The sequence below is a fragment of the Delphinus delphis genome, chromosome 1 (assembly GCF_949987515.2).
Source record: "Delphinus delphis chromosome 1, mDelDel1.2, whole genome shotgun sequence".
Taxonomy (NCBI): Eukaryota; Metazoa; Chordata; class Mammalia; order Artiodactyla; family Delphinidae; genus Delphinus; species Delphinus delphis.
In genome coordinates, this window is record NC_082683.1 from 126,016,763 (window position 1) to 126,029,240 (window position 12,478).

The 12,478-nt window shown below is 32.9% G+C and overlaps 1 protein-coding gene across 2 annotated transcripts in view; it reads right to left on the reverse strand.

The window, feature by feature from the left end:
• KIFAP3 (kinesin associated protein 3) overlaps positions 1–12,478 on the reverse strand; it is a 157,365-nt gene that overhangs the window by 48,436 nt on the left and 96,451 nt on the right. For both annotated transcript variants that reach the window (XM_060033763.1, XM_060033758.1), the window contains exons 16-17: positions 8,576–8,674; positions 1,967–2,052 (exon numbers count right to left, since the gene is read on the reverse strand). In XM_060033763.1, the coding sequence (XP_059889746.1) occupies positions 1,967–2,052; positions 8,576–8,674 (185 nt within the window). The remainder of the gene's footprint in view (positions 1–1,966; positions 2,053–8,575; positions 8,675–12,478) is intronic.

Sequence of the window (12,478 nt, forward strand, 5' to 3'; positions counted from 1 at the left end):
GGTTTAAAGATTTAGTTTTAAACCAGTAATGATATATTTTGTCAAATCCAAAAACACAGATGAAATCAAATAAGATGAATTTCTAAAATAAAATGCATGAAATGGACCAGAAAGTACCTGGTGGTAATCTGACTTTGTAATGAAATCACTAGCGAGAAATGTCAACCTTAGAGGATTTCAAGAAGGTGTTATTGATTCTTTAAACTGCTATTCTGATCCTTTTAAAACACTTAAGTAAAACTTTGAAAAACTACTGTATAGGCTATATTCAAGAAATTTTTTACAGGATGAGCCAAAAATAAACAGTGTAAATCCAGTCCAAAGAAGGAAGTAGGTTGTGCATGTGTGTATGCCATAGGTGAGAAAAATATTCAAAGTGATCCAGCATCTAGCACGTCCCAGGTACAAGGGTCAAGTCCAGGCAGAAGGGCAGCACAATGACTGAAGAAAAGTCTGCACAGTGAGCAAGTTTCTAATCCAGGGCTCAAATTATCCCTCCGATCGAACTCTTACAGTTACATATACTTTAAAAACTTCTAAAGTCATGAATAACATTAAAATTTGGGGGTGTTTCATCATTCCAAAGCAACTTATAAAACAAATCTATGTCTACAACAAAAATTATCAAAGAATTGAAAAAATAGTTGATATAAGATTTGATTTATTAAAAAAATGTAATGGCCAAACTGCAAAGTTGACTGTGTTGAGTTTTGGCAAAACTGCTTCTCTGCAATAATTTTTCTGAAAAACAAGTGATTCTGAGATGGCATTTAGACCAGACCTAAAACGCTGAATATGTATAAAACCTCTTTAAGTAAGGAGCCTATACTTAAAAGTTGAAAGCCAAAGGTCTTAATAATGTTTAAACAGTGAATTTAGTGGGCAGAAGACCTAAACAGACATTTCTCCAAAGAAGACATACAGATAGTCAACAGGCCATAGAAAGATGCTCAACATCACTAATTATTAGAGAAATGCAAATCAAAACTACAATGAGGTACCACCTCACACCAGTCAGAATGGCCATCATTAAAAAGTCTACAAGTAACAAATGCTGGAGATGGTGTCGAGAAAAGAGAACCCTCCCACACTGTTGGTAGGAATGTAAGCTGGTGCAGCCACATGGGAAACAGTATGGAGGTTCCTCAAAAAACTAAAAATAGAGTTGCCATTATGATCAAGCCATCCCACTCCTGGGCATATAACTGGACAAAACTATCATTCAAAAAGATACATGCATCCCTATGTCCACAGCAGCACCATTCACAATAGCCAAGACATGGAAACAACCTAAATGTCCATTGACAGATGAATGGATAAAGAAGATGTGGTACATATATACAATGGAATACTACTCAGCCATAAAAAAGAATGTAATAATGTCCTTTGCAGCAACATGGGTGGACCCAGAGTTTATCATACTAAATGAGGTAAATCAGAAAAAGAAACACAAACACCATATGATATCACTTTTTTGTGGAATCTAAAATATGACACAAATGAACTTATCTACAAAACAGAAACAGACTCACATACATAGAGAATAGACTTGTGGTTGCCAAGGGGGTTAGAGAGGGATGGAGTGGGAGTTTGGGGTTAGCAGATGCAAACTAGTATACATGGAATGGATAAACAACAAGGTCCTACTGTATAGCACAGGGAACTATATTCAATATCCTGTGATAAACGATAATGAAAAAAATATTTCATTATTTTCATAATGAAAAAAGAATGTATGTATATGTACAACTGAATCACTTTGCTTACAGCAGAAATTAACACAACATTGTAAATCAACTATACTTCAATTAAAAAGTGAATTTAGTATCATTGCATCTTCTGAACTTTACCAAAATTCAAATTCAATGCGTACATTGAATGCAAAGCTCTAAACAGGTGTACAATGTCTCTTTCGCCCCACAAAATAAAGACTATTATACTTGGTGTAGGAAGAAAAATTACTTACCGCTATAATATCTAATGTATTATCGCAGACTTTTCGGATTTCATTATTTTTATCATGCATCAGATCTATGAGGTATGCTGGAGCCTCTAAATAAAAAGTGGTTAAAGAAACAAACTGTGTTTGAGATTGCAGCTATTCCATCATGTTAGAGAATCCTGCATTTCTCTAAATTCAAATGTTAATCTGAAATTTAACTTCAAATTTTAAAATAAATCATTACTACAAGATGACCAAAAATATTTAATATTTCATTTATTTAAAAAACATGGATAATAGGGATAAGAAAGGGGGGGAAAAGAACTAGATAAAAATGGGTAAGGAAAACAGAGCCAGTAAATCTCAGAACATCCAAGGCCATATTTTTGAAACCATGAAACTTGTGAAAGTAACTAAAGAAGGAGCTCTATAGCTGCATAGTTGTGAAACTTTGATTGACCTGACCCTCCTAAAAGTTCAGAAAAATTAATTTCACACAAAAATTCACATACAAAAAATTTCGCACAACAACAGAAAAGAATCATAGTCAAATCCCATATATGCGTATGGTTATTATAAGGAAGAGAAAACATAAGACATTTTCACATAAAAGCTGAAAGCTGCAACGCTAATATTTCAAAAAGAAATAAAAGAATTTAAGAAATCAATAGATATATAAGAAAGAACAATATGAATCAGAATTAGAAAATTCAGAGAAACAATTCCAGAAATAACTAAAAATAAACATAAAAATCATTTCAAATATATAAAAACTAAGTTTATAGTAATGCAAGAGTAAATAAAAGCAACAGATAAAACTCTAAGTTAAACAGAAGGTAAAAAAGAAGAAAATTTGTAAAATTTTAAAAAATGAAAAGAAATTTAAAAGATTAGAAAATGACAGATACTAAAGATAGGCAAAGAAGATCCAACATAATATTGATAGATATTCTAAAGAAGACAACCAAAGCAACAGAACAAATACTATAAACTACAACTCAAGAAAATGTGCCTAAAATTAAAAAAAAAAAGACAAAACTATATACTGAAAGACTATATTTGCATACTTGGAAAAATCAAGCAAGGATGATGAACACCAAGTCAAATTCTAATAAAACTACTTGGCTTTAAAAAAACCCAGAAACATACTTTGGTCTTCCTGGCAAAAAGATCGAGTCACTTATAAGGGAAAAAAAAGTAAATTGTCATCAGACTTTATGACAGATAATTAGTAGACTACAGACTTGTCATTGGCAGCAATTCAAGGTGGAAAAGTACCTTCAAATTGCTGAGGAAAATAACTGGAAATCTAGAATTCCATATTCTGCTAAATTATTATTAAAGAGGACAAACGAGTTATTTTCAGATACAGATATATTTATTATTCATAGATGTTCACTAAGCAGTATAAGAGAATGTAATCAATTATGAAAGAAAATCAATGCAGAAAAATAGAGGAACTGAATTCAAGAAAAAACAGTAAATGAGGAAACATACTATATTATTTAACATAGTATAAATCCTAAATAAGCACTGGTTTTTAAAAAGGGATAATCAAAATAATAATTTTAAAATGTTATAAAAATTTTATGTTCTAAAAATGAGGTGAAATTACAATACTAGAGAGCAACAAATAACATGGACGATGGAAGTGGAGACATTAGACTTACAAGTAGAAGAACAGATATATTCATTTAGAACTTGGTGAGAATGCACGTTGAACTTTAAGACTAACACAAAAGAAAAGAAATGGAATGTATAAATAACAAGTAGGGGAAAAGGGAAGAATAAAGAAAACTCAAATCAATAAAGAAACCTCAATGGATCTGAAACAGGCAGTGAAGAAAGAAAGCTATAATCTCCAATACTTAAAGTTGTTCTTGGTTAAAACTATTTGAAACAAAGGCCACAAGTTTCTGACAAGAAACTCTAGCACATGTGTACAAGCAAATGACATTTTTTGAGGCAATGATTATAATGCCAAAAAAATTTTATCAAGTTTCATAGCAAGTGGCAAAGACAGAGGTTAACCCAGATCTTCTATTCATCAGTGCTACTTACTATTTTGGGGGGGAATAAAAGGGATATATTTAAAATGTAGAAAAATATACAGAAAAATATATCTGTGTACACTCAAATTCATTTTTAGAAAAATCTGTAAAGAATATGGTATTTATTGCCTCTTTTCTCTACTGTAATGTAAGTTCCATTAGGGTAGGGACTTGGTCTATTTTGTTCACTATGGTATCCCCAGCTCTGAGAATATAACAGGTGCTCAATAAATTTTATTTAATAAATAAATAAATAAATAAGACCTACTCTACATACTACCCATGGATTTTGTGAGGATAAGATGAAAATAAAATTCTTAGGAAACTTCGGAATTCTCAGGGAATCTAAAAGGATCTAGTCTAATTTGGTTTATTTTTCATGCTGACACTGTTGGGATTATATGAAAATTAATTATTATTATAGCACTGGTTCTCAATTCCTATGAGTTGTGCTGAGAGCCATTTTTAATATTTCAAACATCTTAATATAACTCACATATTTACCTAAAATAAGTCTACACCAACCATTTCAAAATGTCAAGTTTCTTTCATTCCATTAAAAATTTTATCAAATAATGTTGATCAGATTTTCTAACTTAAAAAATTGGAGGGCTTCTCTGGTGGCGCAGTGGTTGAGAGTCCGCCTGCCGGTGCAGGGGACACGGGTTCGTGCCCTGGTCCGGGAGGATCCCACATGCCGCAGAGAGGCTGGGCCCGTGAGCCATGGCCGCTGAGCCTGCGCGTCCGGAGCCTGTGCTCCGCAACGGGAGAGGCCACGGTGGTGAGAGGCCCGTGTACCACCAAAAAAAAAAAAAAAAAAAAAAGATAAGATGAAAATAAAATTCTTAGGAAACTCTTAGGAATTCTCAGGGGGAATCTAAAAGGATCTACTCTAATTTGGGTTGTTTTATTTTTCATGCTGAAACTGTTAGGATTATATGAAAATTAATTATTATTATAGCACTGGTTCTCAATTCCTATGAGTTGTGCTGAGAGCCATTTTTATTATTTCAAACATCTTAATATAAATCATATATTTACCTAAAATAAGTCTATACTAACCATTTCAAAATGTCAAGTTTCTTTCATTCCGTTAAAAATTTTATCAAATAACGTTGATCAGATTTTCTAACTTAAAAAATTGGAAAAAGCAATGATTTCCTGACTAATAAATTTTATTTAAAATATTTAAGGGCTTCCCTGGGGGCTCAGTGGTTAAGAATCTTCCTGTCGATGCAGGGGACACGGCTTCGACCCCTGGTCCGGGAAGATCCCACATGCCGTGGAGCAACTAAGCCCGTGCGCCACAACTACTGAGCCTGTGCTCTGGAGCCTGTGAGCCACAACTGCTGAGCCCACGTGCCACAACTACTGAAGCCCACGTGCCTAGAGCCTGTGCTTCACAACAAGAGAGGCCACCGGAATGAGAAGCCTGCGCACTGCAATGAAGAGTAGCCCTCGCTTGCCGCAACTAGAGAAAGCGGCATGCAGCAACAAAGACCCAACGCAGCCAAAAATAAGTAATACAATAAATAAATAAATTTATAAAATATTTAAGTATATTGGTTTCATAGAGAAAAATCACAGTAAAATGCTTAAAATTATGGTGAAATGTTTAAATAATAATTTTAAACTATGTTACAAAATATGAGACATACTCAAATATCATTGACATCAACAAAAATCCTGTTTTTTGAAAACCAAAATATTGGGCTGAAGCCCTTCAGCAATCTTTATCCAATCTTAAGACATGGACTAAAGCATCAGATCTAATATTCCTTGATGCTTTTGTAAAAATTTTAATTCAGCAGATCTTTTATCTCCCACTTCCACCATTATCAACATGTTATATTCTTCAGAATAACTAAGAAGTATTGACTTTAGATTCAATGGCTTAACAAAAATCGCACTTGGGAGAAAATGAAAAGAAAGTTACACTGAGAAGAAAAAAAAAAATACAAGTAGCCTTAATAGTGTGAGCTTTGGTAATAAGGTAGTGAGAGTACATTTAAAACAGACCAGAACAGAGGTAACACTTATTCACTGTGTGTCAGGCACTTGGTACGTACTTTAAACGCTTCATTCTTCTTTAGTCCTAAGGAAGAAACACTATGAGATGACACATAAACAAGGGGCTGTCTTCCAAAGAAGTTACCTAGAAAAAGCTATACTTTCACTTTGTTTTCTAATACGTGTTTCTTACAGTGACTTCTGCAGTTATATAAATCTTCTCTACATAAAATATTCTTTCAGAGATTCTCAACCCAGAAAAGCATATTAAAGGCTCCAAGAAGACCCTGCAGCAATAATATCTGTTTAACTTTAACTCAGTGTTTCCCAAACTCATTTATTACAGAACCTTTTTTCATTAAGCAACTATTAATTCTAAAGGAACACATTCCATGGAACACAGCTGAAAAGTTATTCCAACAATGTTAACGTTGCTCAAAAGTGTATTTCGAATTTATCTTTCTGGGAGAGTTAGTTTATAAGCCACATTTTAAAAATATTTATTACTTTATGATAAAAAGAGTTCTCTCTAGTGATGCTGTTACAGCAAAATAGTATTTGCATTTTGACAGCCCTTAGCAAAATGAACATTTCTCAATTAAACTTGCTTTAATCAGACTTGACTCTTGGAGACCTTATATGGTTCCAGAAATTCAACTTGTCCTCAAAAGCAAGGCAATGTTAATACTTAAAGCATGTGTTATTGGCTCTGAACACCAGAGGAGCCTCAAAATGTTTTGAGCAATAGCCTAGTGTATAAAAAAGTATCCCAATTAAATTTTAAATTTTGAAAGAGCATTAACCATTTAGACACATGAATTCATTGACTAAACAAGTTCTAACCACATGGCAGGTACTATGTTAAGTTTTGGGTATGGATAGAAGGAAGACAAAGCCAGTCCTTGAGCTAGAGGAGCTCAAAATCTTTTGGTAGAGACAGGCATATAAATACATAATTTAAAGTACTTTATTAGAGGTGAAAAATAAAGAAATTACTCCCAATGGTAAGAAGGTAGGCACAGGATTAGAAAGGCTTAACTGAGAAGATGGTTTATAAACGTATCTTTGATGAGTTGGAGACTGTCAGGTTAAAAAAAAGGAGAAAAATGCATCTGAGTTTGACAAGGCATATGAAGAGGGAATAAGTTATGACAGCGAGGGTAATGTCTGATAAATGATGAGAAATTTGGTATGCTAAGAGAAACTGTGTATTATAAGGTTAAGGGGAAACTTTGGAAAAATAGGTTAAGGTCAGGTTATGAAAAGCTATATGCAAAAAACAATTTAGATTTTTCATATGGGTAATGAACGATTTTATGCAGTATTTGAAAGCAGTTTTTTTTTTTGTACACAAATGAGCAGAGCACCACAATTGAAAAATAAACAAAAATCACAAAGATTCAGCTTAGATACCACATCCACTGCTAGCCTTTCATGACATTCCCAGACTTGGTTTATATATATCCTCTCCTGTGCCTGATGTACATACCTTTATGACATTGATTATACTGGATTTTAATTTTATATTGATTTACTTATCTAGACTTCCAATTAGACTATAAACTCCTTGAGTACAGGGACTGACACTTCTATATGTCTAGCACTTAAAACAGTACGTGTTAGATGGTCAGAACTTGATAAATGTTTGCAGAATAAATGAATGATTAATTATGTGTAGTAAAAGAGACAGCACACACAACATTTTCAACTAAGGGACTGGATGGATGACACTTATTATCGACCATGAATACAGAAGGTAGACTTTTTGAGAGGTAGATGTTAGCAATATTGAATACCCTTTTGGATGCAATAGTGATAAAATACCAATTTCTGAGTACCTCTCTGTGTTGGGAACTATTATAGATGATTTAAATCCACTAGTACTGACAGCTATCCTATAGGAGGTCCTTTTATTTTAATAATAGGAGGTCTTTTTATTTTAATAATATTATGGCCATTTTATAGATGTAAGGTGCTCAAGGAGATTAAGTAACTTATCCAATGTCCTGTAGCTAGTAAGTGCATTTAAAATTAGGGCTATTTAATTATATTATATTATATTATTTAATTATAATGCTTTATAGGCCATACTATGCCCCCTTAGGTAGATGGAAGACATCCAGGTGGCAGTTAGCAACAAATGCCTGGGACCCAAGAAAGAGGTTTCGAAGATATCAAATACTTATTAGCATATAAGTAGCATAGGAGCTGAAGTCATGGGAACAGTAGATGTGTTTTCCCATGTATAGTGAATAAGGTAAGATTAAAAGAGGACTAAGGATAGTCCTAGGAACCTGTGACATTTAAGTTATGTTAATAGAGAAGGAAGTTATGAGATATTTGTTAGGTTTTTTAGGAAACCTGACAAGTTAATAAAATTGTTCTCCAATGTACCTTACATATAATACTGATTTGGGGTAAATAGCTTCTATGAAGAATAGCTTGCCTCTAAATTTATTTCAAAACTTGATATTTTCTACAATATTTGAATACTTGCAAGAAAAAATACCTAAAAATGCATCTTTTCTTAATATGTGAAGTGTCATTATCTATGGTAAACATTGAAGGATACGTGTTTCCTTGATTATGACATCTCTTGTGGCTTGGTGGAAAACCATTTGGTAGAAGACATAAATTATCTGACACACAAATTCATCATCTTCTTGTTGAGCTGAAAAGAAACAGAAAACTTCAAATAAAAGAATACTATATTATATACAAAATTGAAAAACATTGAGGAGAAAAATGAAGAATGAGAAAAACTAACAGTGACAAGGAGACAGGTAAAGGACAATTAGTTTATATTATTTATAATATACGGGTGGGGTTGTATCATTTACGTCTCAGGTGTTTTTTCTAAATTACATGATGGTGATCAGTCAAAAAATTTCATAATAATATATTTTCAGAAGTTTTAGTTAATTTGGTTGTGGTCAAACTAAATAGGTTAATTTACTTTGAAATACAAAAATAAAAAATAAGAGTTTAAAGAGAGAAATTATATCATCTCTGGGTCCAAACCACACTACTTGAGACTGTTCATCTCAAAAGGTTGTATCTAGGAGGAACTGAGAAACAAGACATGTTTAAGGGAATAGTAATGGTGCTTTTCTGTAATTTTTGCTATTTTTTTCCACCAAGTATAAAGAAATTGATTAAATTAACTTCTAAGTCCCCAGTGTGACATGGCAACACTTACCACCACTGTGGGAACTTCTTTTTTATTTTGGTGCCTCATAAAAAAATTCTTCAAATAATTCTAATTTTTAACATAAACCTGGTTTTATTTTGTCTCTATAATGTTGACCTCACATGAGAAAAATGGTTCTTAAAAAATCACGTCTTCTAAGTTTTTGGTAGAAATTAGACTGTTATAAACAGGTTTTTTCTTTGTTGAATAATGTTAACAAAATTAAACTTTACTTATTGGTATGAAGTAATAAAGTAATTTTAGTTCCAATCAATTATACTAGTAAAAAGGAATGTTACATAATCATACAAACTAATTAAGAAATGTTTATTATCATGAAAAGAAGACTTTAACAGAATAGTGGATGACCACTGATTAATACATGTAATGGCAAAAGCAAATACTTATAGAAATCCAATTTTTAGATACTGGTTATGAAATTTGATTTACTAATAGTCTGCTAACAACTCTTGGCAACAGATCAGTGCTATCTGTTAGACAAAGATTTACAGGTCAACAGAGCATCCAACTAGCTGTGTGGAATAAATTGTGGTCCTCTCAAAGTCCAACTGTTCCAAATAATTTTCCTCACTAACTTGACAAAGTACCAGTCTCTTAGACTACTTGGGTTAAAATTTTATTAATTTCTCTCTTGGTATATAGTGTTCCCCCACTTAACCCCAAGGGTTTTAATCTTGAAAATCCATATATTTCATAAAAACAGTAGTATACAGCCTCTGCCTGTGATAACCACATGTCAGAGAACATCAAAATACAGTAAAACACTGAGCTGGCTCTGTTATTAACTCTCAGTCATAATCAAAATGGACAGCAATTCAAGGACCCAGATTATTTTGTTTCAACTTTCTCCAGCTCACCACAAAATCCTCATTCTCATTCTGCCAACTACATTGTCTTTACTTTCACCTTCCAACTACCTGGTCTTTTAATTATTTCTAATCTGAAAACTCCTGGCTGTGTGAAGGGTGCACCAAAACAAATACATATACACTATTTGTAGACATACTTCAAATATGGAGGCACTATCTCTAGATGACCATGAAAATGCATTATGTAAAAGAATTTACAATTCAAACTTTTAAAGATTTAGAAGAGAAAAATGGGCAAAAGACTTAAATAGGCACTTCACTTTATTAGCCATATCCAATAACCAATAAATACAAATAGGTACTCAATTTCATTAATTATTAGGGAGATGCAAATTAAAACCACAATGAGATACCACTATGAAGGCTATAATTAAAGAGGCTGTACGCCAAAATATGTTGGTGATGTAGAATAACTGGAACTTTCGTACATTACTGGTGGGACTGAAAATTGGCACAACTACTTTGGAAAACAAAGTAGTTGGCATTATTTCTAAAGCCAAATATATGTGTACTCTGTTCTGCTCCTAAGTATGTGTCTAACGGAAATGAGTAAATATGTTCACTAAGAATGCTCATAGGAGCATTACTTATAATAATAGCCTATCAATTACAGGAAAAAACTGTAAAAAACACAAATACATGGAGGCTAAACAGTGCACTACTAAATAACCAAGAGATCACTGAAGAAATCAAAGAAGAAATAAAAAAATACATAGAAACAGTGACAATGAAAACACGACGACCCAAAACCTATGGGATGTAGCAAAAGCAGTTCTAAGATGGAAGTTTATAGCAATTTAATCTCACCTCAAGAAACAAGGAAAATCTCAAATAAACAATCTAAGCTTACACCTAAAGCAACTAGAGAAAGAACAAAGAAAACCCAAAGTCAGTAGAAGGAAAGAAATTATAAAGATCAGAGAAGAAATAAATGAAATAGAAATGAAGAAAACAAGACCAAAGATTAATAAAACTATAAATTGGTTCTTTGAGAAGATAAACAAAATTGATAAACCTTTAGCCAGACTCATCAAGAAAAAAAGAGAGAAGATGCAAATCAGTAAAATTAGAAATGAAAAAGGAGAAATCACAACTGACACCACAGAAATACAAAGGATTATATGAGACTATTACAAACAACTCTATGCCAATAAAATGGACAACCACAAAGAAATGGACAAATTCTTGGAAAGGTACAATTTTCCAGGACTGAACCAGGAAGAATTAGAAAATATAACCAGACTTATCACAAGTAATGAAATTGAAACTATAATTAAAAATCTTCCAACAAACAAAAGTCCAGGACAAGATGGCTTCACAGGCGAATTCTATCAAACATTTAGAGAAGCGCTAACACCAATCCTTCTCAAACTCTTCCAAAAAATTGCAGAGGGAGGAACACTCCCAAATTCATTCAACGAAGCCACCACCACCCAGATGCCAAAACCAGACAAAGATATTACACAAAAAAAGAAAATTACAGACTAATATCACTGATGAACATAGATGTAAAAATCCTCAACAAAACACTAGCAAACAGAACCCAACAACACATTAAAAGGTTCATACACCATGATCAAGTGGGATTTATCCCAGGGCTGCAAGGATTCTTCAATATACGCAAATCAATCAATGTGATACACCATATTAACAAATTAAGGAATAAAACCATATGATCATGTCAATAGATGCAGAAAAAGCTTTTGACAAAATTCAACACCCATTTATGATAAATACTCTCCAGAAAAAGGGCACAGAAGGAACCTACCTCAACAAAATAAAGGACATATATGACAAACGCACAGCAAACATCATACTCAATGGTGAAAAACTGAAACCATTCCCACTAAGATCAGGAACAAGACAAGGATGTCGACTCTTGCCACTCGTATTCAACATAGTTTTGGAAGTCCTAGCCATGGTAATCAGAGAAGAAAAAGAAATAAAAGGAACACAAATTGGGAAAGAAGAAGTAAAACTGTCACTGTTTGCCGATGACATGATACTATACATAGAAAATCCTCACGATGCCACCAGAAAACTGCTAGAACTAATCAATGAATTTGGTAAGGTTGCAGGATAAAAAATTAATGCACAGAAATCTCTGGCATTCCTATACACTAACAATGAAAAATCAAGGAATGAGAAATCAAGGAAACAATCCCATTTACCATCACAACAAAAAGAATAAAATGCCTAGGAATAAACCTACTTAAGGAGGCAAAAGACTTGTACTTAGAAAACTATAAAACACTGATGAAAGAAATCAAACATGACATAAACAGATGGAGAAATATACCATGTTCTTGGATGGGAAGAATCAATATTGTGAAAATGACTATACTACCCAAAGCAATCTACAGATTCAAGGCAATCCCTATCAAACTACCAATGG